Source organism: Lissotriton vulgaris, chromosome 4_1 (genome assembly GCF_964263255.1).
Source record: "Lissotriton vulgaris chromosome 4_1, aLisVul1.2, whole genome shotgun sequence".
Taxonomy (NCBI): Eukaryota; Metazoa; Chordata; class Amphibia; order Caudata; family Salamandridae; genus Lissotriton; species Lissotriton vulgaris.
In genome coordinates, this window is record NC_141691.1 from 1,073,443,480 (window position 1) to 1,073,471,215 (window position 27,736).

The 27,736-nt window shown below is 52.9% G+C and overlaps 1 protein-coding gene across 1 annotated transcript in view; it reads right to left on the minus strand.

Moving 5' to 3' along the window:
- Positions 1–27,736, minus strand: part of DNAH5 (dynein axonemal heavy chain 5) — a 5,605,957-nt gene that overhangs the window by 2,186,644 nt on the left and 3,391,577 nt on the right. The window contains exon 37 of the mRNA XM_086967405.1: positions 18,782–18,969. Coding sequence (XP_086823531.1) covers positions 18,782–18,969 — 188 coding nt within the window. The remainder of the gene's footprint in view (positions 1–18,781; positions 18,970–27,736) is intronic.

A 27,736-nucleotide genomic window follows, 5' to 3' on the forward strand; every position in this document is an offset into this window, starting at 1 on the left:
GTTTCGATAGAACCTCTGTCTATATGTGTCAATACTTTTGAATGTAGTGTCTGCTCTCATTCTTATGAGCTCTTAACGACACCTCACCTTTAAAATTTTGACATTTGAAATTTTGAAAGGGCAAGGACAAGAGGAAGAGGAAAACGGGGTTCAGTCCGCAGGAAGACCGGACCATCGTCACGGAGGTTACAGGACACTACGAACAACTGTTCGGCACCTCCACGGTGGCACTGGAAACCCAAACGGAAATATGGCATGCCATTGTCAACAACGTCAATGCTTTTGGAGTGGCGAGGAGGACACCGGAGGATGTCAAAAGGCGCTGGCATGAAGTACACAGCCAAACCAAGGAGAAGCTCGTTGCCAACAGGAAGGCAGCAAGGGCGACTGGAGGTGAGAGTCCTGCGACACAGAGGTGACTGATGAGCTGGAGGAAATGGTGGCCACAGTCAACAGTGTGGAGATAGTGGCAGGAATTGGGGGCCTGGACACAGCACGATAAGCCCTGACCCAAAAGCAACAGGGTGAGTAACAGCCAGGGACTGGGGGGAGGTGGGCACAATGGCGCACACCCATGTACGAATAAGTGTAGCACACTGCACCCCCACAATGATCGTGGAACATGTCACTGAGAGCCTTGACACATTGCAGCACACATAGAAACGCCAAGTAGGACCCGTCCACAATGTGCACAGAGGGGCCCCCTCCAGATCCCCAACATCACAATGCAGCACACACATAGCAATCACAGAACAACAGCACTGATGGCAATGAGGTACAAAGTGCAACACCAGCACCATAGTACACGACTCACAACAGATCCCGTACGTGCGTAGTAACGGTCCACTCATATCTGGCATTGCCTGACACTGTGTGATGACAAAGCACGGTGTTAGACGGGACCTGGAGGGTCGGCCGAGGACAAGGGGAGAGGTCTCCGGGGAGAGCCGTCTCCAGCGATCGTACAGACAAGTAACTTCCCCCCCACAGATGGACACCACACAAGGATAAGATTTAACGTTCTTTATAAGCAATCTTGAGGTACGGTAGAGTGGTACAAGGAGGTCTGGACTCAGGGGTCCCCTCGATTCTAGTCTCTTGGATGGGAAAGGGGGTAGCGGGACAGTCTTGTTACCAATGTGGTAGTTGCGATGAGATGATGGATAGCTCACAATCCTCGAGCTCGGCGTTCTTGGAGGACGGGCCGCGGCAGCGCCAGCAGGTCCCGGGTAGATCGAAGGTGGTAACGGTCCGCGGCAGCGCCAGCAGGTCCCGACGAAGATGGTAGTTACAACGGGCCGCGGCAGCGCCAGCAGGTCCCGACGAGGATGAAGGTTGCAGAGGGCCGCGGCAGCGCCAGAGGCAGGACGATAGTTCACAAGGCAGGGCTGCGGCAGCGCCAGCAGTCCGTCAAGGATGAGTTCTTCTCGGTGTCTCTCGACTCCAGGATACAACTGCCTTCCTGCTCTGGAGCTGCCCCAGTTATAGGTCTGGCGGCCTTTGATGTCCGGACCCTCGCACTTGGAGGTCGGGAGGTCCGGGATGAGGGAGTCCAGACACCCAGCAGGGGGGTGGAGCCAGCGCCCGGGGAGGCTGGGGCGATCGGCACCTGGCGGGGGAGAGCCATCGACACTTCTTCTCTCCCATTGACCTGCCAAGTGGGCCGTTCACCTCCTGGGTGGATGGTGGTGCCGGGATGTCGGGGCCTGGCCAGGCCCAGGGTTGGGGTCGAGCTGAGGCCATGCGGCCTCGTGGTGCAGTATCCAAGATGGCGGCCGGGCTGGGCAATGGTGCTGACGGTGGCCCGGGACACAGAGATGTCCGGGGGTAGGAGTCCCGTAGGGGACGGAGTGTGGGTTGCTTCTGTGGGTAGCACCTGGGGAGCCGGGTCCTGGCTCTGTCATGCGGGGAGGGAACGAGCCCTTCATGTGGCCTGTCCAACATGCGTCCCCCCCAGCTGAAGGCGGGGAGAGTCACCCATCTTCTTGGGGACTCTCCTCGTCGAGGCGGAAAAAGCGTGACAGGCCATCCGCGTTGGCGTGATCCTGGCCAGGGCGGTGCTCCACAGTGAAGTCCATCCCCTGCAGGGAGATGGACCATCGCAAGAGCTTGGGATTTTCCCCCCGCATCTGCATTAGCCATTGCAGGGGGCGATGATCTGTTTGCACCCGAAAGTGGGTACCGAAGAGGTAGGGCCGGAGCTTCTTGAGGGCCCACACTACTGCGAAGGCCTCCCTCTCAATGGTGCTCCAGCGCTGTTCCCGGGCCAGTAGGCGTCTGCTGATGAAGGCCACTGGTTGGTCGACTCCCTCGGGGTTCAGCTGGGAGAGGACGGCCCCAATGCCGTGGTCGGAGGCATCAGTCTGGACGATGAACTCCCGGCTGTAGTCGGGAGCCTGGAGCACAGGGGCGGCCTTCAACTTCTCGAAGGCCGCTTGACAGTCGGGAGTCCAGTCGACTCTTTTTGGCTGGTTCTTGGATGTAAGTGCCGTGAGGGGCCCCACAATGCTGCCATAGTCCTTCACAAACCGCCGGTAGTATCCGGTGAGCCCCAAGAAGGCCCGGACCTCGGTTTGCGTTACGGGTGGCTGCCAGGACTGGATAGCAGCGATCTTGAGTTGGAGGGGGGCCACCAGACCGCTCCCCACTTGGTGTCCGAGGTAGGTCACGGACCCCTGGCCAATCTGGCATTTGCTGGCCTTGATGGTGAGGCCGGCCTGTTGGAGGGCCTGCAGGACCTCTCGGAGGTGGCGGAGGTGGTCGGACCAGTGGCGGCTGTAAACCGCGATATCGTCCAGGTAGGCGGCGCTGAACTCTTCGAGGCCCGCCAATACCTGGTTCACCAGGCGTTGAAAGGTTGCTGGAGCGTTTTTCATGCCGAATGGCATCACTTTGAAATGGTAGTGACCATCCGGGGTGGAGAAAGCTGACCGTTCTTGCGCCCTGGGGGTGAGGCCGATCTGCCAGTAGCCCGCCGTCAGGTCGAAGATGCTGAGGTAGCGGGCAGCCCCCATGCGGTCGACCAGCTCATCGGCTCGGGGAATGGGGTGTGCGTCGGTCCGGGTGACAGCGTTCAGTCCCCGATAGTCAACGCAGAATCGGAGCTCAGGGGTGGTGCCGGGGGCAGCAGCTTTGGGGACCAGCACGACTGGGCTGGCCCAGGGGCTGTCCGAGGGTTCGATGACTCCGATTGTGAGCATTTTTGATACTTCTTCTTGGATGCAGGCATGTACCCGATCTGGCACGCGGTACGCCCGATGTCTGATGGGGGGACTGTCCCCAGTGTCCACATCGTGCAAGCACCAGGGGGTGACCCCTGGGGTGAGGGAAAATAGGGCTGCGAATTGCAGCAGGAGAGCCCGACAGTCTTGGCGCTGCTCCAAGGTTAGTGCATCTGACAGTCGGACCCCGTCTACTGAACCATCTTTTTCCCAGGTCCTCAGTAGGTCAGGGAGGGGCTCGGAGTCTTCTTCCGCTCCACTGTCTGTAGCCATCAGTAGGCTGAGCTCCGAGCTCACAAAGTGGGGTTTGAGTCTGTTGGCGTGGAGGACCCGGAGGGTGTTCCGGGGAGATTCCATGTCGATGAGATAGGTGACGGGGCTCTTGCGCTCGATCACCTTGAAGGGCCCCGTCCACTTATCCTGCAAGGCACAAGGTTCGGTGGGGGACATCACCCATACTTGCTGGCCAGGTACGAACTCTATGGAGGAGGCGTTCTGATCGTACCATTTCTTCATGTCCTCCTGACTGGCTTCAAGATTGGCTTTGGCGATTTCTCGGAATCGTCTGGTCTGATTGCGGAGGGTCAGGAGGTACTTGTAGACGTCCGGAGGAGTTTTCAGGGGGGCCATCTCCCAACCTTCCTTGACTAGGCTGAGGGGCCCTCGAACAGGGTGTCCGTACCGGAGTTCGAAGGGGCTGAAGCCGAGGGACTTCTGAGGGACTTCTCGGTAGGCGAAGAGGAGGCACGGGAGTAGCACATCCCACTGGCGGCGGAGGGGCTCTTCCAACCCCATAATCATTCCCTTGAGTGTGCGGTTGAACCGCTCAACCAGTCCGTTTCCTTGCGGGTGATAGGGGGTTGTGAATCGGTAGGTGACCCCGCACTGGTGCCAGAGGGATTTCATGTATTTTGAAATAAAGTTCGTGCCTCGGTCGCTGACGACTTCCCGGGGGAAGCCCACCCGGGAGAAGATCCCCATTAAGGCTCGGCCGACCACCGGTGCTGTTACAGTTCGAAGGGGGATGGCCTTGGGATAGCGGGTGGCGTGGTCCACCAGTACCAGGATGAATCGATGCCCTTGCGCTGTTCGGGGGTCCAGGGGCCCCACAATGTCTATTCCCACCTTTTCGAACGGAGTGGTAACCACCGGGAAGGGCTGCAGGGGTGCCTTGAGTTTGCGGCCGCTCTTCCCGCTGGCCTGACAAGTGGGACAGGACCGGCAGTGGTTGAGTACGTCATTTCTCATTTTGGGCCAGTAAAAGTGGGTCACTAGGCGGTTGTAGGTTTTGTCCTGACCCAAGTGTCCGGCCAGGGGGACGTCGTGGGCCAAGTTCAACAGGAAGTCTCTAAAACGGAGGGGCACCACCAACACTCGACTGGCCCCCAACTCGGCGATTCTTTGTTCGCTGTACAATAGATCATTGTCCCAATACATCCAGTGGGCCCCTGTGGTATCTCCCGTGCTCTGGGCGAGTGCTTGCTGTCGTAGTCCCTCGAGGGAGGGACATGTCTTTTGCTCCTGACGGAATTGTTCTGGGGTGGGTCCCCCTTCTTGACGCCACTGAGCCAGGTCTGGGAGGTCCTGGGGCTGAGCGAGTTCTTCTTGGGTTTGTTCCGGGGGGTCGGCGGGGTCGGTGTCCCCCACTGGAGCGATCGGGGGAGGAGGTGCTGGCCATTCGGGTTCTTCTGGTCGGGGGATGGCGCTGGCCGCCATGGACCGGGTGGTTACGCACGCCCAGTCCGGGAGGCCCAACATCCCCAGGTGCTCTTTTCTTTCTACGGCGGCCCACGGGGAACTCTCGAGATCGTTCCCCAGGAGACAGTCCACGGGGGCATCATCGCGGACCGTCACCTTCAGCATGCCGGATACTCCTCCCCACTCGAAGGGGACGCAGGCCATCCGACACATGCTCTCCGAATTGTCGGATGAACGGACGGGGCAGAGAACGTTCGGTATTATTTGATCTGGGGTCACCAGGTGACAGCGGACGGCCGTCACACTGGCCCCCGTGTCACGTAGGGCTTTAGCCTTGCGCCCATTTATGTTCACCCACTGACTGTATTTTCTGGTGTTGGCGGGTAGGGGAGCCCGCGGGATCATGTCTCTTCCCCCTAGGCACGCCAGGACCATGGCGGCCGGTTCCCACTCTTGTTGCTCTTGTTCGTATTCCTCCTGCTCTTCGGAGACTTGCTCTTCTCCTAGGGCGGCGGCAGCTACTTGGCGGGGCCTTGGAGTCTGGTTCTGTGGGCAGTTCGGGTCATTGGCGTAGTGACCGACTCGCTGGCACCGATGACACGTGACGTTGGCTCTGAACCCCGGGCGCATCGGGGGGTTGCCCCGGCCGGCCGGGGGCGGGGTGCTGGTAGCGGGAGCGGCCGGGACGGTGTCTTTCCCCCGGCCCTGGCCTCCTCCTCCTCCTCGGGGACGGTGATGGCCTTGGTTGTTCCTGTTCTGCTCGTTCGGGCCACCCCGGCCCACTCGGGTGCTTTCCCATCAGTCAGCCTCGGCGGCGAGCTGCCGTGGATCTGTCAATTTACTGTCGAGGAGGTGCTGCCTGAGCTCGACGAAGCAGTTGTTGGAGAGGTGCTCCCACACGACGAGGTTAAAAAGCTGCTCGTAGGTCGTTACGTTGCTCCCCTTGATCCATCCCTCAAGGGCTCGGCTGAAATAGTTCACATATTCCACCCAAGTTGTACCCGGGATTCGGGTGCAGTCGCGGAACCTCTGGCGGTACATTTCGGGTGTCAGCCCATATCGAGTGAGGAGGGCGGCCTTCATGTGATCATAGGACGTCATTCGATGATCCGGGAGCTGTAACAGGGCATCACGGCCTTCATTGACGAACCTCCCCCATAGACCGGCTCCCCAGTCACTTCGATCGATCCGGTGAGAGGACATGGCGATCTCGTAGGCCTTGAACCACTGCTGTATGTCGTCGTTTCGGTAGTACTCTCGGACGACATCTTTGGGAATGTGGACCTTTGGTTCTGTAGCTCCTGGGGTGCGCGGTTGCTCGGGCACCCCCAGGTCCTTGCCTTGCTTACGTAGTTCTATTTCTGCTAGTTTGCGCTTGTGTTCGTATGCCAGTCTTTTTTCTTCGAGCTCTCTTTGTCTTTGTTTTTCTTCCCGCTCTTCTCGCAGCCGTAAGTGTTCTAGGTTCAATTTTTGTTCCGCTAGTTTTAGTTCTCCATCCATTTTGAGCCGTGCCAACTCTAATTCATGCAGTCTGCTTTTTTCTCGCTTTTGGATCTCTTCCCGGGAGAGACCCGTTCTCCTTTCTTCGGAAGGAGCGGTGCTAGTCTCTGGTGCTTCGATGCGTCGGTCCCGGGGACCGGCGGTATTTGCTTCTGCCCACGATTCTAGGGCGTGTTTAAAGTCATCTTTTGTGCTCAGACCGGTGGTAGCAATGCCCAGTTCCATACAAAATTGTTTCAACTCTCGATGGTTGTACTCCTCCAGCTTGTCCATTTGGAATTTCTCCGTAGACCCGCTCTCTTGGGTCGACATTGTGGTTTAGTCGTGGGGTGAGTTGCTTTCTGTACGATTACGCGTTGGTTCGGATCGCGCCGCTGGCCACCAATGTTAGACGGGACCTGGAGGGTTGGCCGAGGACAAGGGGAGAGGTCTCCGGGGAGAGCCGTCTCCAGCGATCGTACAGACAAGTAACTTCCCCCCCACAGATGGACACCACACAAGGATAAGATTTAACGTTCTTTATAAGCAATCTTGAGGTACAGTAGAGTGGTACAAGGAGGTCTGGACTCAGGGGTCCCCTCGATTCTAGTCTCTTGGATGGGAAAGGGGGTAGCGGGACAGTCTTGTTACCAATGTGGTAGTTGCGATGAGATGATGGATAGCTCACAATCCTCGAGCTCGGCGTTCTTGAAGGACGGGCCGCGGCAGCGCCAGCAGGTCCCGGGTAGATCGAAGGTGGTAACGGTCCGCGGCAGCGCCAGCAGGTCCCGACGAAGATGGTAGTTACAACGGGCCGCGGCAGCGCCAGCAGGTCCCGACGAGGATGAAGGTTGCAGAGGGCCGCAGCAGCGCCAGCGGCAGGACGATAGTTCACAAGGCAGGGCTGCGGCAGCGCCAGCAGTCCGTCAAGGATGAGTTCTTCTCGGTGTCTCTCGACTCCAGGATACAACTGCCTTCCTGCTCTGGAGCTGCCCCAGTTATAGGTCTGGCGGCCTTTGATGTCCGGACCCTCGCACTTGGAGGTCGGGAGGTCCGGGATGAGGGAGTCCAGACACCCAGCAGGGGGGTGGAGCCAGCGCCCAGGGAGGCTGGGGCGATCGGCACCTGGCGGGGGAGAGCCATCGACACTTCTTCTCTCCCATTGACCTGCCAAGTGGGCCGTTCACCTCCTGGGTGGATGGTGGTGCCGGGATGTCGGGGCCTGGCCAGGCCCAGGGTTGGGGTCGAGCTGAGGCCATGCGGCCTCGTGGTGCAGTATCCAAGATGGCGGCCGGGCTGGGCAATGGTGCTGACGGTGGCCCAGGCCCGGGACACAGAGATGTCCGGGGGTAGGAGTCCCGTAGGGGACGGAGTGTGAGTTGCTTCTGTGGGTAGCACCTGGGGAGCCGGGTCCTGGCTCTGTCATGCGGGGAGGGAGCGAGCCCTTCATGTGGCCTGTCCAACACACGGGTACTACCACACATCCGTCACGTAGTCGAACAAATACACTGACTGAGGGCCTCGATGTGGTCACTACACACGAGGAATTGTGCAACCTCCTGTGCACAACTGCCAATGCATACCCAGGATGTCAAGGCATCCCATGCTTGGCTGTCTTGGTTGCACTCCTGTCCGTGTTCCAACAGGAGGCGCACATTCAATTAATAGTCCAATTAATCTACGGTTGTGTTGGATAGGCAGACTTCCATGGGACACTCGAATATGCATGTTCGGCAGTGGAACCAGGGCTGGACGCAGGTGATGTAGGCAATGCGGAAGCTGAGCCAGTAACTGATCCGCAGCACTGCCAGTAGCACTGTGCCCAATAAATGCAGCATGTGTGCACGGTAGTGTCCCTCGTGACAGGGGTTGTGCATGTGCCCAATATGACCTGCCATTGCCTTGGTGTGTCTTGTGGAACCCGCACTCTTCTGTGCTGCAGCAGTTGTGTGGAGGATATGCCACGACCCTGAGCAATGGTTTGAATGTGTGTGCAATGTTGGGCAGCATGGGGTGCTGTTTCCGTGTGAGTCAAGGCCATCCCATGCAGGGGTACCTCAGGCAGGGGCTTTGGTGTGTGGGGTGTGGATGAGTTGGATTGTTCTTTTGCCCAATGCGTGGTGTGGGAGTCATCCGCATCTGCCATGGCATCTCTCTGAGGGTTTTCCAGGCGCATTCTGGACCAAGGTCAGAGGTGCAGGTGTCCTCCCGCCTTCTGCATTGGGACAATGGAGCTTTCATCCCGTAGGTTTGTCTGACTACTCCTTGCGTTTTCGGAATGAGATGTGGCTTTGTGGCTGCGATTGGGACACAGCCTTGGGCTTATGGTGTACGGATGGCCATACACACACACGTTGGCATGTGGTGCCAGGTGCCCTGCAAGGCCTTCCTCTGCTTGTGCAGTCTCACTCCGTCTCTCTCCCTCCCTTTCCTTTGTTGGGCGCATGGCACACCTTCTCCTGTTGCATTTTGTCTTCGAAGGATGTGTCCGATGGATTGTCTAGTGTGGACCAGCTAGGACTCAACCAAATTGTTGTGTATTATTTTTGTTTGTATGGTGTTTTGTGTTGGTGATTGCATTGATATATGACTGGTTCTCCATTTATTTTCTTGCCAGGCATGTATGTTGACTTTCCTGCTTGTGCGACCTGATGCAACATATTTGTTTTGTGATTCGTGGTGTTGGTGTGCAGTTTCTTGGTCCGGGTTTGGGGTGGACCCGAGGGGGATGTTGAAGGCAAGGGAGTGGTGTCAGTGGGTGTTGTGACCCTCTTGGGTGTCCGTGCTGCATGTTCAGATGCTCCATGGCATCTGCTTATCTTCAGGTGTGGCTGTGGGCTGTGCTCCCTTTTGTGGTGCAGACTGTGATCCGACTTTGCACCAGGTCAGAGCAGGTGTAAAATTTCTGCTGCTAACCCGCCTTATCGCGTGTTTTGTGTTATTATCGCCGATCTGTCTGGTCATTGTGAATGTTGAGGTGTGGTGTTGTCGCGGCTTTTGTCACGGGAAGGCCTACTCTGCATCTCATTAGCCATAGATGCGGGGGTCCTTCGTGGCGATATTTTTTACGGTGCTATTGCGGGTAAACTGGTGCTGTGGGCTGTTAGCACCAGCTTGTGAATGGTGGGGTAAATTTATCACAACTTTGGCTGCGATAAAGTGCATTTAATTCTGTGATAGCTCCTTGTGAATATGCCCCCTGATGTGTGCCTCACTTCACCATGGGGAGCTCGATTCCTTAGCTGATGCTGAGGTATTCCCCTACTCCACTTTGCTATGATTCATTTGTGTATTTTAATAAATACATTTGTAGGCTCACTGCAAAAAGCATATGGATGCGGAGATGCATCTGGGTTTCTGTTCTATCACGTGCCCAACTGTTCAGACCAAACTAATTTTAATTTTGGGACAGGAAGAAAACAATTGTGGATGTTTGAAGCACTTCTGTAATTGCACAGACAACATAAACAATTCAGGAATACTCCACCGAGGCACAAAAATAAAAGTACCAACAGTGGCTTGGGCATTTCCAACACATTTCAGTTATGTGGAATAGAAGTGAGTAATCCAAAAGAAATTACCATTGAGCAGCATGTTCTGCCGTGTGCATCGAGCATTGTTAGACGGGACCTGGAGGGTCGGCCGAGGACAAGGGGAGAGGTCTCCGGGGAGAGCCGTCTCCAGCGATCGTACAGACAAGTAACTTCCCCCCCACAGATGGATACCACACAAAGATAAGGTTTAACGTTTTTTATAAGCAATCTTGAAGTACGGTAGAATGGTACAAGGAGGTCAGGACTCAGGGTTCCCCTCGATTCTAGTCTCTTGGAAGGGGAAAGGGGTAGCGGGACAGTCTTGTTACCAATCTGGTAGTTGCGATGAAATGATGGATAGCTCACAATCCTCGAGCTCGGCGTTCTAGGAGGACGGGCCGCGGCAGCGCCAGCAGGTCCCGAGGAGAACGAAGGTGACAACGGTCACCGGCAGCGCCAGCAGGTCCCGACGAAGATGGTAGTTACAACGGGCCGCGGCAGCGCCAGCAGGTCCCGACGAGGATGAAGGTTGCAGAGGGCCGCGGCAGCGCCAGCGGGCAGGATGACAGTTCACAAGGCAGGGCTGCGGCAGCGCCAGCAGTCCGTCAAGGATGACTTCTTCACGATGTCTCTTGACTCCAGGATACAACTGCCCTCCTGCTCTGGAGCTGCCCCAGTTATAGGTCTGGCGCCCTTTGATGTCCGGACCCTCGCACTTGGAGGTCGGGAGGTCCGGGATGAGGGAGTCCAGACACCCAGCAGGGGGGGTGGAGCCAGCGCCCGGGGAGGCCGGGGGCGATCGGCACCTGGAGGGGGAGAGCCATCGAAACTTCTCTCTCCCATTGACCTGCCAAGTGGTCCGTTCACCTCCTGGGTGGATGGTGGTGCCGGGATGTCGGGGCCTGGCCAGGCCCAGGGTTAGGGTCGAGCTGAGGCCACGCGGCCTCGTGGTGCAGTGTCCAAGATGGCGGCTGGGCCCGGGCAATGGTGCTGGTGGATGCCCAGGCCGGTGATGTGGAGATGTTCGGGGGCAGGCGTCCCGTGTGGGACGGGTTACGGGCGGCTTCTGTGGGTGGCTTCTGGAGAGTCGGTGTCCTGGCTCTGTCATGCGGGGAGGGAGCGAGCCCCCTTCTGGGGCCTGCTGAAGGCGGGGAGAGTCACCCATCCTCTTGGGGACTCTCTCCGTCGAGGCGGAAAAAGCGTGACAGGCCATCCGCATTGGCGTGATCTTGACCAGGGCGATGCTCCACAGTGAAGTCCATCCCTTGCAGGGAGATGGACCATCGCAGCAGTTTGGGATTCTCCCCCCGCATCTGCATTAACCATTGCAGGGGGCGATGGTCTGTTTGTACCCGGAAGTGGGTACCGAAGAGGTAGGGCCGGAGTTTCTTGAGGGCCCACACCACTGCGAAGGCCTCCCGCTCGATGGTACTCCAGCGCTGTTCTCGGTCCAGTAGGCGTCGGCTGATGAAGGCCACTGGCTGATCGACCCCTTCGGAGTTGAGTTGCGAGAGGACGGCCCCAATGCCATGGTCCGAGGCATCGGTCTGGACGATGAACTCACGGCTGTAGTCGGGGGCCTGGAGCACCGGGGCGGTGCACATGGCGGCCTTCAGTTTCTCGAAGGCCGCTTGACAGTCTGGGGTCCAGTTGACCGTTTTGGGATGCTTTTTGGATGTGAGTTCCGTGAGGGGCCCCACAATGCTGCCATAGTCCTTCACAAACCTCTGGTAGTATCCGGTGAGCCCCAAGAAGGCTCGTACCTCGGTTTGGGTGACGGGGGGCTGCCAGGACTGGATGGCAGCGATCTTGAGTTGGAGAGGGGCCACCAGACCGCTCCCCACTTGGTGTCCAAGGTAGGTCACGGACCCTTGGCCAATTTGGCATTTGCTGGCCTTGATGGTGAGGCCGGCTCGCTGAAGGGCCTGCAGGACCTCTCGGAGGTGGCAGAGGTGGTCTGACCAGTGGCGGCTGTATACTGCGATATCGTCTAGGTAGGCGGCGCTGAAGTCTTCGAGGCCCGCCAATACCTGGTTCACAAGTCTTTGAAAAGTGGCTGGAGCGTTTTTCATGCCGAAGGGCATCACAGTGAACTGGTAGTGCCCATCCGGGGTGGAGAAAGCGGATCGTTCTTGGGCCCTGGGGGTGAGGCCGATCTGCCAGTAGCCCGCTGTCAGGTTGAAGATGCTTAGGTAGCGGGCAGCCCCCATGCGGTCGACCAGTTCATCTGCTCGTGGGATAGGATGAGCGTCGGTTCGGGTGACAGCGTTCAGACCCCGATAGTCAACGCAGAACCGGAGCTCGGGGGTGGTGCCTGGGGCGGCCGCTTTGGGTATCAGTACGACCGGGCTGGCCCAGGGGCTGTCTGAGGGCTCGATGACCCCGAGTGCGAGCATTTTGGTGACCTCTTCTTGGATGCAGGCGCGCACCCGGTCCGGGACTCGGTAGGCCCGGTGTCGGATAGGGGGACTGTCCCCAGTATCCACATCGTGAAGGCACCAGGGGGTGAGGGAAAACAGGTCCGCAAACTGCAACAGGAGGGTTCGACAGCCTTGGCGCTGCTCCGGGGTCAGGGCATAGGAGAGTCGGACCCCATCCACGGAACCATCTCTCTCACGGGTCCTCAGCAGGTCAGGGAGGGGCTCGGAGTCTTCTTCCGCCCCATTGTCTGTAGCCATCAGGAGGCTGAGCTCCGAGCGCACAAAGTGTGGTTTGAGTCTGTTGGCGTGGAGGACACGGAGGGGGTTTCGGGGGGACTCCATGTCGATGAGATAGGTGACAGGGCCCTTGCGTTCGACCACCTTGAAGGGTCCTGTCCATTTATCTTGCAAGGCACAAGGTTCGGTGGGGGACATCACCCACACCTGCTGACCAGGTTCGAACTCAATGGAGGAGGCATGCTGATCGTACCATTTCTTCATGTCCTCCTGACTGGCCTCTAGGTTAGCTTTAGCGATCTCCCTGAATCGCCTGGTCTGGTTGCGGAGGGTCAGGAGGTACTTGTAGACATCCGGAGGGGTTTTCAGGGGGGCCATCTCCCATTCTTCTTTCACTAGGCTGAGGGGCCCCCGGACAGGGTGCCCGTACAGGAGCTCGAAAGGGCTGAAACCGAGGGACTTCTGGGGGACTTCTCGGTAGGCGAAGAGGAGGCACGGTAGTAGCACGTCCCACTGGCGGCGTAGGGGCTCCTCCAGCCCCATAATCATTCCCTTGAGGGTGCGGTTGAACCGCTCGACTAGTCCGTTTCCTTGCGGGTGATAGGGGGTTGTGAAACGGTAGGTGACCCCGCACTGCTGCCAGAGGGATTTCATATACTTCGAAATAAAGTTCGTGCCCCGGTCACTGACGACCTCCCGGGGGAAGCCCACTCGCGAGAAGATCCCCATCAAGGCTCGGCTTACCACTGGTGCTGTCACTGTTCGAAGTGGGATGGCCTCGGGATAACGGGTGGCGTGGTCCACCAGGACCAGGATGAATCGATGTCCTTGTGCTGTTCGGGGGTCCAGGGGCCCCACAATGTCTATCCCCACTCGTTCGAACGGGGTGGTGACCACGGGGAATGGTTGCAGGGGGGCCTTGAGTTTTCGGCCGCTCTTGCCGCTGGCCTGGCAGGTGGGGCAGGCCCGGCAGTGGTTCGAAACGTCATTCCGCATCTTGGGCCAGTAAAAGTGTGTCACCAGGCGGTTGTAGGTTTTATCTTGCCCCAAGTGCCCAGCCAGGGGGACATCGTGGGCCAAGTTTAAAAGGAAGTCTCTGAAGCGGAGGGGTACCACCAGTACCCGACTGGCCCCCAATTCTGCAATTCTTTGCTCGCTGTACAATAGGTCGTTGTCCCAGTAGATCCAGTGCGCCCCCACGGTATCTCCCACGCTCTGGGCGAGGGCTTGCTGTCGGAGTCCCTCGAGGGAGGGACAGGTCTTTTGCTCCTGCCGAAATTGTTCTTGGGTGGGCCCCCCCTCTTGACGCCACTGAGCCAGGTCTGGAAGGTCTTGAGGCTGAGCGGGCTCTTCCGGGGCTGGTTGTGGGGGGTCAGGGCGGCCGGCGTCTTCCTCTGGAGTGATCGGGGGAGGAGGTGCTGGCCATTCGGGCTCTTCGGGTCTGGGGATGGCACGGGCGGCCATGGACCGGGTTGTTACGCACGCCCAGTCTGGGAGGCCCAGCATCCCCAGGTGCTCTCTTCTCTCAACGGCCGCCCACGGGGAACTCTTGAGATCGTTTCCCAGGAGGCAGTCCACGGGGGCATCATCGCGGACAGTCACTTTCAGCATGCCGGACACTCCTCCCCATTCAAAGGGAACACAGGCCATCCGACATAGGCTCTCAGAATTGTCAGCTGATCAGACAGGGCAAAGGACGTGTGGCAGGATTTGTTCCGGGGTCACCAGGTGACAGCGGACGGCCGTCACACTGGCCCCTGTGTCACGCAGGGCTTCGGCCTTGCGTCCATTTATGTTCACCCACTGGCTGTATTTTCTGGTGTTTGCGGGTAGGGGGACCCGCGGGACCATGTCTCTTCCCCCTAGGCAAGCCAGGACCATGGCGGCAGGTTCCCACTCGGGCTGCTCCTGGTCGTATTCTTCATACTCTTCAGAAGGTTGTTCTTCTCCCAGGGCGGCGGCAGCGACCTGGCGGGGCCCGGGAGTCTGGTTCTTGGGGCAGTTCGGGTCGTTGGCATAGTGTCCGACCCGCTGGCACCGATGGCACATGACATTGGCTCGGAACCCTGGGCGCATCGGGGGGTTCCCCCGCCCAGCCGAGGGCGGTGTGTTGTTGACGGGAGCTGCTGGGGCGGCATCTTTGCCCCGGCCCTGGCCTCCTCCTCCTCCTCGGGGACGATGATGACCTTGGTTGTTTCGGTTCTGCTCGTTTGGCCCACTCCGGGCCACGCGGGTGCTCTCCCAACGAGCTGCCGAGGGTCAGTCAGTTTACTGTCGAGGAGGTGCTGCCTGAGCTCGACGAAGCAGTTGTTGGAGAGGTGCTCCCATACAATGAGATTGAAGAGTTGCTCGTAGGTGGTGACTCGGCTACCCTTGATCCACACTTCGAAGGCTCGGCTAAAATAGTTCACATATTCCACCCAAGTTGTACCCGGGATCCGGGTGCAGTCGCGGAACCTCTGTCGGTACATCTCGGGCGTGAGTCCATATCGAGTGAGGAGGGCGGCCTTCATGTGATCATAGGACGTCATCTGATGGTCCGGGAGCTGTAGCAGGGCATCGCGGCCTTCATTGACGAACCTCCCCCACAGACCGGCTCCCCAGTCACTTCGATCGATCCGGTGGGAGGTCATGGCGATCTCATAGGCCTTGAACCACTGTTGTATGTCGTCGTTCCGATAATATTCTCGGACGACGTCCTTGGGGATGTGGACTTTTTGTTCCGTAGTGCCCGGGGTGCGCGGTTGCTCGGGCACCCCTAGTTCTTTGTTTTGTTTTCGTAGTTCGATTTCAGCTAGCTTGCGCTCGTGTTCGTATGCCAGTCTCTTTTCTTCGAGTTCTCTTTGTCTTTGCTTTTCTTCCCGCTCTTCTCGGAGCCGCAAGTGTTCTAAGTTCAGTTTTTGTTCCGCTAGTTTTAGCTCTCCGTCCAACTTGAGCCGAGCCAACTCTAATTCGTGGAGTCGGGTTTTTTCTCTTTCTTGGATCTCTTCCTGTGAGAGACCCGCTCTCCGTTCTTTGGGAGAAGTGGTGTTGGTCTCTGATGCTTCGACGTTTTGGTCCCGGGGTCTGACGGCCCCGGTTTCCGCCCAAGATTCTATGGCGTGCTTGAAGTCGTCTTTCGTGCTCAGACCGGTGGTAGCAATGCCTAGTTCTTTGCAAAACTGTTTTAACTCTCGATGGCTGTACTCTTCCAATTTATCCATCTGGAATTTCTCTGCGGATCCGCTCTCTTTGGTTGTCATTGTGGTTTAGTCGTGGGGTGAGTTACTCTCTGTACGGTACGCGTTGATTCGGATCGCGCCGCTGGCCACCAATGTTAGACGGGACCTGGAGGGTCGGCCGAGGACAAGGGGAGAGGTCTCCGGGGAGAGCCGTCTCCAGCGATCGTACAGACAAGTAACTTCCCCCCCACAGATGGATACCACACAAAGATAAGGTTTAACGTTTTTTATAAGCAATCTTGAAGTACGGTAGAATGGTACAAGGAGGTCAGGACTCAGGGCTCCCCTCGATTCTAGTCTCTTGGAAGGGGAAAGGGGTAGCGGGACAGTCTCGTTACCAATCTGGTAGTTGCGATGAAATGATGGATAGCTCACAATCCTCGAGCTCGGCGTTGTAGGAGGACGGGCCCCGGCAGCGCCAGCAGGTCCCGAGGAGAACGAAGGTGACAACGGTCCGCGGCAGCGCCAGCAGGTCCCGACGAAGATGGTAGTTACAACGGGCCGCGGCAGCGCCTGCAGGTCCCGACGAGGATGAAGGTTGCAGAGGGCCGCGGCAGCACCAGCGGGCAGGACGACAGTTCACAAGGCAGGGCTGCGGCAGCGCCAGCAGTCCGTCAAGGATGAGTTCTTCACGGTGTCTCTTGACTCCAGGATAAAACTGCCCTCCTGCTCTGGAGCTGCCCCAGTTATAGGTCTGGTGCCCTTTGATGTCCGGACCCTCGCACTTGGAGGTCGGGAGGTCCGGGATGAGGGAGTCCAGACACCCAGCAGGGGGGTGGAGCCAGCGCCCGGGGAGGCCGGGGGCGATCGGCACCTGGAGGGGGAGAGCCATCGAAACTTCTCTCTCCCATTGACCTGCCAAGTGGTCCGTTCACCTCCTGGGTGGATGGTGGTGCCGGGATGTCGGGGCCTGGCCAGGCCCAGGGTTAGGGTCAAGCTGAGGCCACGCGGCCTCGTGGTGCAGTGTCCAAGATGGCGGCTGGGCCCGGGCAATGGTGCTGGTGGATGCCCAGGCCGGTGATGTGGAGATGTTCGGGGGCAGGCGTCCCGTGTGGGACGGGTTACGGGCGGCTTCTGTGGGTGGCTTCTGGAGAGTCGGTGTCCTGGCTCTGTCATGCGGGGAGGGAGCGAGCCCCCTTCTGGGGCCTGTCCAACAAGCATTATTTAAATTAATTACTTATTGGGTTTGCTAGGCCTTAATCCTCCAGCAGACATGACGTACAAAGGAGGAATGATCACTTATACACTTGGGATAGACCGAATATGAATAATAAAGAGCCATGCTGTATCGAAGAGGGCCTCCGTTCCAGTCTTTGCCATTTAGACAGTTTACAATTGCAAAGTCAAATAAAGAATAATGCCCTGGAGATTAAGAAGATTGTACAGATTCCTTTAATGTTTGCTTGTGGAAAATATTTTATCCTTCCAAGCATTTTTAAATTAAGTATTCGCCAAGGCCATCTATGCTAAAGCAACACTTAATCAAGTTGTTTCATCCCAGAATCAAGGCTGAAGAAGCAATAGTTACACAGATCTCTAGTGAAGCATGAAAAACAAGCATTAGCAAATCCAATGGATCTAGCCTTAATATTCAAAGAAAGTGTCAGCAAATTAAAGTCAGGCTTATTTGTTTTGCCAGTGCCTTATATTCGTTGTGAAACGCCCAGCAGCATCTGTGATATACTATGCATAGTACTTTTAATAATACTTCAAAGATCCAGAAGTCTTTCTTTTAAAGTCCTGTGCTTCAAAGTTCAGAATAATGCAATATATCTTGAGATTAAAAAGAACCAACAGGCTGGATGGAATACACTGCTTTAAAGAGTACTAATTACACATCCATCGAGGAAAGTGCACTCAGTACCAAACACAGAACAGGCCCATGTAGTGCTGAGCACATTAAAATAGAATGCGAAAAGTTGCAAACCGTTAGAAGCATGGGTGCCTTTTCTTCTGCACATCAGTACAGACTGAAATCAAAATGGTTGTCCTGAAATCTTCTGAAGAGGATGTCTCGTACTGTTGATCGCACAAGACTTGTGGTGACCTTCAAGGTGTCAAGCTGTCCCAGTCAGCAAAGGAACACACCAACAGTGTTCATCTTAAAGTCGGCATTGCATTTGAGCCCCAACAGAAGCTTAAGAAAAAGCCAGATGCAATATTAAGGAATAGCAACTAAGAATCGCCTTTGCTATGAAATGAAATGAAATGAATGAGACTTATATAGCGCACGACTTACCCTGGGGCATCTCAGCGCTTGCTTAGGGAACCCGTCCTGGTATTCCCCTGTGAGATAACCCTGGCAGGGTATCCACAAGGTGAAAGTCAGGCATCCCACCGCGAGGGGCCATTGTGCTATACAGCACCATGTGTGAGTATTATGATGCAAGAAACAGCCAATGGCATGATGATGAGAATAAAATACTCCTCTGGACTGATTTAAGATGAGATTGATGCATTCTCAAAGCAATGGCTTAAGGAAGCCGACCAACACAAGTCAACGGTTGGAGGGTGATGAAAAGCCTATTCTATGGTCCACATTGCGAGTTTGGTACAATCTGGTGAGATTTATGGCACACAATTAAAACCAACACTAGATGCTAAGTATTTATCGGGTATGATAATTATCACCTATTACAAGTTGTTGGGGCATTGTAAGGCTTTTGGCATTTACCGCACCAAAATCTGCATGATCCACTATTTATGTGGCATTTCCCTCTCCCCTGCCCATATTCATCACAAAACTCTTACTTATGAAATGTGTAGTAAGAAGAGTTACTGCACAAATCAGAATTTATTGGCCCACTCGTTACGAGGGTCTATGTAAATTGTACACAATAGGTCAACAGACTGCTATGTTGTCAAGCTAGATCTAATACAAAACACTTTTTTTGATGCGGAGTATTGCCAAACCAAACTTTTGTCTGCTTATTGTGGAAACGTGCAGAAAGAGTGTTTGAGTTCATGCTTACCATAGTCAAAAATAGTCCAAACTCGGGGTTCATGTCCACGTTATCTCCATCTGTGAAAATGAAATTTTTTTTGCGTTCCTTCTTACAGGTCAGCACAATTGCAATCTGCTGAGCAGCTACTGACAGCACTGATAAATCAATGCGGTTAAATTCATCAAAGCAGCCCCAAGAGCCGGACTGGGCAAGGCCTAAGACAAAGAGGAAAGTCAACAATTAGTTTTGTAGCTTTCTTAAACACGGAGGTATGTTTAAGAAAATCTACATCAAACAATTGCAAAAAAAAAAACATATTAACGTTGGACAACATAAAGCTTGGTTTCACAATAAAAAAAAATACAGCATTATTTTCAACCTGGGTTAATGAAAAATGGCACGATTCAAAAATAAATTACTCATTCGTCATCACTGAAGTGTCAATGGCATTTGAGTTTGTGGGAAAACATATACGCCATAAACACAATGCCCAATAGGACAGTTGAGATCGCACAACTCCTGTTGGCTCTTTTTAGAAATTGGCGACTTTGACAGACACTAGCGACATCTCAATACACATTTCATGGATGTAGAGTCACATATGAATGGCCCCGAATGGTATTAGAGATTCTTATTTCACACTTCAAGCTTCAATTTAAGCTGCAAATTACCTAATGAGAGGTTTAAGTGAAAACACTAAGGAAGTTTTTATGATTTTTAATAATCTAAAAAAAAATCTATAAAATGTGAAAAATTGTTTGATTACTTACAAGAGACAAATATCAATTGTAATTGTTTTCAGTAAGCTTTATAAATCCAGATTAGCGAAAATTCTGAATTATGGCACAAATATAACAGCATACCTCGAATTACCCACAAGAGCTCTTTGAGAAGAACCATACACCTTTGCCACCAATTAAAAAGATACGTGACCAACAAACATTTTACCCTTTCACCGCTCATGGGAATGCCAAAGGCAGCCGAGTTCATATGTATTTGTATTAACAGGGCTGTCAGCTGAATAAACACTCTTTTCACATTAGTTAGCCTGCAGTGTGAATATATCACAAGACCAGCACAACATCTCAGAGGCTGAATGTGTCTTTCGTCCACAACTCCATGGTGATTCCTGAGCCTAAATCTGACAAGTTGAGGAGACTGTGACGTCAAGCAGGTACAGCTGAGGAGAAATGTAGCAGAATGGACAACATGGGCAGACTAGGGATAAGGAGGGAGGCTGAGGGGAAAGGGAACACATTAGGGAGACCTAGCGCTACGACAGACTAGGGAATATGGAGGGGATAGGGAACGAATTTGGGAGACTTGGGGCAACCACAGACTAAGGACAAGATGGCATACTGATAGAAATCTAGGCAATCTCAGAGGTAGATGGAGAACAGACTGGAGTTAAAGTGGGCAGGTTAAGGAGAAAGCTGACCGGTTGTAGGGAAACAGAGCACACTTGGGCGAAAATAGGCAGATTGGGGAAGAGGGCCAAAGCGGAACCTGGGCAAAGTTGGTGGAGAATAGGCAGACTGTGGGGGAAGTGACAGGGTGAGTTTAAAGTGGGTAGACTCGGGTGAGAATGGTCAGGTGGGTTAAGCGACCAGGATGAGATGAAAACAGGCATATTCGAGGAGAGAAAAGTCTGATGAAAACGCTGAGAGGAAGAGGGCAGACTCAGGAGAGACTGGGCAGTTGGACGGAAAACAGGCAGACTGAGGTTAAAGGGAACAGATGTACAGAAGCAGCAGGCAAATGAGAAATCTGGACAGACTGAAGGTAAAGCCTTTTCATGGGGGGGTGGAGTGAGAGGGGAAATGAACAACCTAATTGGGGGAAGCTGGTGGAGACCGGGCAGACAAGTGTTAAAAGGGTCAGTGTGTAGGGCGGCTCCTTATTAGGGCATTGGGGTTCCACCCCTCTGACCGGCAGGTCCCTTTGAGACTGTTTTCATTCTTTTTATTACAATATTGTATTTGTGAAGAAACAGGGTGTATTATATGATGTTACCTCACCCTGTAGTACACTTACAAACCATTTTTGGACTAGTAGACTTCGTTTGCTAAGCCTGTTAGCTCAAACCTAGGTAGCTGGTAGCTGTGGCTTTCGGCAGCAGGGCTTACACAAAGGAGCAAGTGCAAAGTATTTAAACAGCACCAACAACAATTGAAGAAGAAATGCACAAGAAACTCAAGAAATCCAACACCAATTTATAAAAATAGACAGTATTTTATATACTATTAAACATCATAATGAAAAAAGATCCAGCAAAGGGTTCTGGAGATATAGGTTCTACAAGGTACAGTAAATAGGCACTGTCTACTCAACCTCGAACAAGCATCGTCAAATTCAATGAATTTGACACTTAGAAACCGTTTGAGCAAAACATTTTGGCAAGTTGTATTGCGATATGTTAGAGTTACTTTGGGCAACAATCTCCGACAGGGAGCCAGTCAGAGGGACCAGTTAAGCCCTCAGAAACAGTTACCTCAAAACGTGAAGTCTTCTGTCAGTTCCTAGCACTTTTATCCTTTGCTGTAGGTTCCTAAGGAAGTGGGGCTGATGCAAGGGAATTGGGATGCTAAAGATGCTCAATGATTCTGTGGATGAGATGCGGTCGACTGGGGTCTTCCTGTGGCTACTCCTGAGTCCACGGATGGAGTAAAAGTTCCTCTAAGTGCTCTCAGTCCTGCCAGAAGTCCAGTCACAATTGGACTACCAGTTTCCCGGTATCCCGGTCACAGCCAAATCCTTCCAGGGCAATAAGTAGTCTTCTGTGTGACCAAGCTGCATGGTGATGAGTCTCCAGTTTCCAGCTGCAAATCCACTTCAGACCAGCCTGAAGTTTTCAAATCACTGCCCAACAGACAGTCCACAGGTAGGTCTGGGGAAACCACAAATCTTTTAGGCCCTGTCACCTCTTCCCAGCTGAGATTAACAACTGCCAACAAATTATCAGTCCTGACATTGCTTGATTGGTCACTTGGTAAGGTTGACCAAGTATGATCTGGTTAGGAGATACAAGTTTCTCTGTCACCATTGTGACACTGGCCCCTGTATGCCACAGCGTCTCGACCAGTCCTGATCGGTGGCTATTGTCTGTACTTGCACAAGTTTTTTAAAATTATTTTGTAAAAATGTATTGAAGATAAAGCATGTTACATTTAATGCATTCAATTATACAGTTTACATCTAGTCTTTGGCAGAGTATCATCATGACAACGGTGCATTGAAAATACTTTGCAAACTTGGTAATTATCTGGGCATGCAAACATCATTTTGGGCTGGCAGGTATATAAGTCATAATACCTCCCCGTCATGGAGTTGCAGGTCTGTCACAAATACTTGCCCAAGTTAGTGGAACTTACAAGTAAAGTGGCAAGTTCCATGCCACTGTCACAGACACACAGACAAGGACATTCTGAGTGGGAGTTTGACTAGGCAGGAACCCACTTCAAAACCCAAGGTTAACCTTACTAATCCATTGGGGGCACTACTACTACTTGTACTGGTCCTAGGTAAGGGTGCTAATTGCCTTAGAGGCAGTAGCAGTAGGTTCTTTGGTGTTTGCCTTAGAGTAATTGGTATCCCTTGCTCTGTGGCCTTTCTCCTTACATAGGTAAAGCCAAGGTTTCTTTCCAGAGGAAGAGGAGGTTTGGGACCCACCCTCAGAGGAAGAATTTTGGGGAACTAGTGAAGACTCCATTTTGTCTTTACTCTTTTTCCCACCCTGCTCTAGGACCTTAGAAGAATATTGCTTCTTCTGGTCATCTCCACCACCATTGTTTTTCTGCTTCACCCTGGTGCGGACTCATTTGTCTGCCTTCTTTCTCAGTTCTTGAGGAGATGTCAGATCAGAGTCCACCAGGTACTGGTGCAGTTGCTGATCCGAACAGTTATTAAGGACGTGCTCCCTCATCAATACATTGTACGATCCCTTATAATCATGCATATTACTTCCATGAATCCAGCCTTCCAGAGATTTAATAGGACTGTCTACAAAGTAAACCCAGTCTTGGGTGTGTGCCTTCTGTGTCTCCCTGAATTTGACCCTGTAGTGTTCAGTGGTCAAACCAAACCCATCTATGAGGTCACTCTTCAAGACTGTGTAGCTGTCAGCATCTTCCTCCTTGACAGTGAGGAGTTTGTCTCTACCTTTGCTAGCAAAGGAGAGCTACATGATAGCTGCCCACTGCCCTTGAGGGAACTTCTGTACTTTACATGACCTCTCCAAAGCAGCGATGAATATATGGATATCATACCCTCCTGGTAAGGAGGGCCTTTCCTGCTCAGATACCTAGCATCAAAAGATTGCTCCCTGACCCTAGGGACACTAGTCCTGCCACCATGGGACTCTAGTCCCAAATGATTACTAGCCTTCTGTACTTCCAAGGTTGTATTTCCTCTCTAAGGAGTCCTCTCTCATACCAGAGATGGAGAACCCTATTGAGTAATTAGAGGCTTTGGAATTGAGAGAGAAGGATCTACATCTCCCCTGCATTCTCTGTATCCTCCCAGGAGGAATAACGGGAGACCTACCTCTAGGGACACCCTCTGTACTATTCCCTTGGAGATCAGAGTTCAATAGTGTGGAGTCATCAGACTCCCCCTGGTAATGCTCAAAATGTGTGTCTCTGGGGTTAACCACATCTGACCCATCTTTTGGAGACACCCCACCCACATTGTTCTGCCCTTCTGACATTCCAGATTTCTGGAAGTCATCCTGCAGCAGCAGCTCTAAGAGTTGCTGAATGTTAGGGTTACTACCCGACTTTAACTTCTTTAATGCATCCAGGGTACTAAGTTTCTGGAACTTAAGGCCACTGTATCCAGAACATTGAGACCCACTGGATTCCCCAAATAAAGACATGGTAAACTAGACCCTCAGCTAGCAATCCAAAAAGTTCAGTAGAACTTACCGTTATACAAAAGGGTTTTATATGTGCATTATGCTAGTGATGGGTTTTCATCTAACCACACCTAGATTAGCAGGTAAAACAGTGCAGGCTTAAATACCAACCGCTGTACACCAATGTAGTAGGCTGGCTTAGTATATGGTGCACACTTATTTAAGTGAAGCAACTTGCACTAATCCAGACAACCCTCATGATAATTTTAATTTTAGTGGTCTTAGACAACCACAGAAAGCTCTCTAAGTGATAGCTGCGGAGAGCAGCCTTCAGGCTTAGTCCAGAAGAGTGTTAACCAGCTTGTTTTACCAGATCTAATCATGTTGTGCAGGTTAAACGAAAAAGTACCACACAGTGTAGTTATAAACATATGTCTGTTATTACAGAACACTCACTAACACATTGGTATATCTCTTACCTGGAGCTATCAACACAATACTTAAACTGCAAACAGGTAAGTGAGAACAATATACAGTGGTCTCCGGGGGAGACCAAACCATATACTAGGAAAGTAGAATGCGAACTGTGACTGAAGGAGGGACTTGGACCAGGAGACTCAGAAGAGCTGGGGACACAAGGAACCACCCAAGGTAAGCACCCAGGAACTCGAAGGAGGCTGTGTGCAGAGTGGAAACACAGCTGCGTACTCAATACAAGTCAACAGGAAAGTCGTGGTTGCAGTACTTAAGAAGAAGGACCCTTCTCAGTGGACCCCGAAGAAAACCAGTCGAAGAAGGAAGGTTGGAGAGTCACCCCACCTGTGGATAACCCAGGAACCAGGATACCTACACCAGGGAAGCTGTGTGAATAGGTGTTAAGTGAAGTTGTAAACCGCTGTAGATCACAATGGAGGACTTCAGTAAAGATGCTTCTGGGGAAGACTGTGAAGGAGTCCGGTGGAATCCAAAGGTGGATTCTTGAAGAGAATAGAAGAACCTGCAAGCAGAGGAGACAGAGTCTATGCCACTTGGAGGTGACCAGGAGGCACAGAAGAGCAATGCTCACTGATGACAGAAGATGCAGGAGTGATGTCGATGTCGGTGACCTTGATGCTGCAGCTGTGAGGAATAGGCGACACTGAGGAAGACCAGAAGCTGGGTATGAGCTGTCCCACTTCGGAAGTCGAGAACCAGGGGGTTGGTGTCCAGCGGGAGCACAACCAAGTCTTGGCAGCAGCAACAGACATGGAAAACGATGAAGGTGCAAGGTTGGGACCAACAAGGTCCAAGGGACTCACCAAGTGCAGGAGAGTCAGAGCAGGCTCAGAAAAAGGCACATGAGTCGCAAGAGGACCTCAAGCAGCTCACCAAAGAAGAAAGCCCATGGTGCAGAGGATGCAGTGAGGACACTGAATCTTGACAGGAAGAGATGCTGGAGGCTGAAGATTCTTGTAGCCCGAACATCTCTCGATTACAGAAACAAAAAGCCTTGGCAATGGCAAGTAGACCTGGCACACAGGTGTTCAGTCCCAGCAGTTTTGACGAGGGATACTGTTCTCAAACTTGCTTTGAGGACAGGTCAGGTCTTGAGGTAGTTGCAGAACCAACCCCTGTGATGCTGAGCCTTTCGAAGTCCATGGAATGTCAGGAGCAGCAGATAGGTCAGCTTTACTGTGGTGCCTGCAGATCTAGGGGAGTGACTCCTTCACTCCAAGGGAGATAACTTTGGATGTCCTTGATGCCCACAGGTCTGTTGAAGATCCTGGAAGAAGCAGAGACACAGATGATGAAGAAGACTTGCAGAACAGTGAGACCAGGAGTTACTTTAATAAAATCGAACCCAGTGTCGGCCACAACTCCTCCCCGCGTGGACACTGTAAAAACAAGAATGAATTTCACAAAAACAATTTACATCCAAAAAACAACTGTGCCCAAAACCAGTCATCCTTCATTTGAAGGTTCCTAATTGTCCAATGAAACAGGTGCAGAAAACAGACGCAGGCCTGTCTACTAATAAAATCAACAAGTCAGCCCCAAGCATACCCAAAGAAGAGAATAAAAATGATTCCTCACTCTTTCACATCCTACTGGCACCAGAATATAAATCAAGGGGTCGACAAGATATCCTCAACAGATCTAACATAATAAAATTCGTGGAAGGTATTCCGGGGTTCGCAGGCCTGGCATCGGAGGACATAGAATCTATCGAATTTCTCCCACCAAGAGGCACCCAACCGTCCGAGGTAACGCTAGTGTCACTCAAGTCGGCCAGCTGGGCAGGAGTCTTTTTGAACCACAAGACCACCCTTCGGGACTGGGGCATCAGAGTGTATCCATATTCCACTCCAGGTTACCCCACCTCCCTACTAATCCAGCCGACACCTCCTCGAAATGCTGGTACTACCAGACCAGCGCCCTATCTCAGACCGTATTCGATCTTAAAAAACGCGGCAGGATCCGAGGAACTGTATAAAATTCCTCCAACGGTGGCCTCCAACGCCGACACAAGTCTAGGCTGGGAATGGCTCCCAGCAATCTTGTCAACCAAAAGCTCAGATTGACCCTCTGAAGTAGAGCTTTCTGCCCATAACTACAAACTCCAAGCAATGCCAATTCCACCAGTAGTTCCATCTGCAACCGCTCCTATTCCAGAAGCTGATCCCATTTTTCTTATATGTTCTTGGAACATTAGCGGCCTTCATCAGAAAATTACGCACCCTGACACTTTTTCTTTCCTATGCAAACATGCCGTAATAGCCCTACAGGAAACCTGGGCTACAGAAGGATTTCCTGTCATTGGCTATATTGAATTATGGAAACCCGCACTCAGGGACAGCCGCTACGGCCATGCCAAAGGTGGCCTTTCAATATACATATCAAATAACCTAAAAGGCCATATCTCACGATTAAGTATCAAGGAAGACTGGCTACTCGGGGTTAAAATTAACTCGTGGCGAAAACAGCGCCCACTTCTTTTTAATGTATATATCAACCCCAATACACGTACAAAAAAAGATCACCTGGCACGCCTAACGGAAATAATGAGCGACATAGCTGCGGAACACCCCGACTCAGACTGCATTGTCACGGGGGATTTTAAAACCAACTTATTTCAGGGGGACTTAGCAGACACTGATGGGCCCTTCTTATTCCCCATTACTGAGGCCTTGACACAAATCAAACCAACCAATCAAACCTATTGCGGTCTGGGTGAGATCTGTGTGATGAAACTCTACAGCGCCGGCTACCTGGTAATGAATGGCAGGTCGTCGGGGGATATCCCCCCGAATTGGTCCTGGACTAACGGTAGCAAACACTCTTATCTGGATTACACCATCTGTAACGCGGACCTGCTTCATTGTCTGACCAGCTTCTGTATCCTTCCACGTTCTGAAAGCGACCACAGGCCCCAGGTCATATCCCTTAACACAAACACAGTGAAGCACAAACCCGCACCCTCAGCGTGTCTGGGAACATATACGGAAAATCTTAAGCGTCTTAAGTGGAGCGATGATATCAGCCCAATTATCCTACAGGTATGCATGGAACGTATAAAAGGCGGAAACGATCAAGATACCTCCCCCATCGTAATATGGACAACGCTGTGCTCCCATCTGACCAACTGTTTTCCAGTAATACAGCAGGCCCACAGGACAACTCAGCCTCACAATTTTAAACTTTCATTACAGTCAAAGTTACTTAAGAAAGCCAGGAATAAGGCCCTGCGGTCACTTGCAAAATATCCTGGGAACAGCGAATGTTTAAATCTCTATCAAGCTGCCCAAAAGTCATTTAGGTTGGCGACCTTCAAAGACAAACAGAAACACGAAAATCAATTTTTGTGCAAACTGGTGTGGGAGAGTAAGAGCAAAAACCCAAGAAAGTTCTGGACCCTAATAAACCACACCAATCCGAGCACCACCAGCTCCGGATCAGCAAATATCCAAGAGTCTGAATGGGCATCATTCCTCACAGACCATTTCAGTTCCCCCGAACATCTACGACCCATAGCATGTGGTCCGTTGAGAGAGACCGTGATCGGGGCCAGTATCCAGCGGAATACACCCATTGAGCTGTCAAGCTCACTCAATATGGATCTTCAGGTGTCCCAAGACAGAGTAGCGACGGTT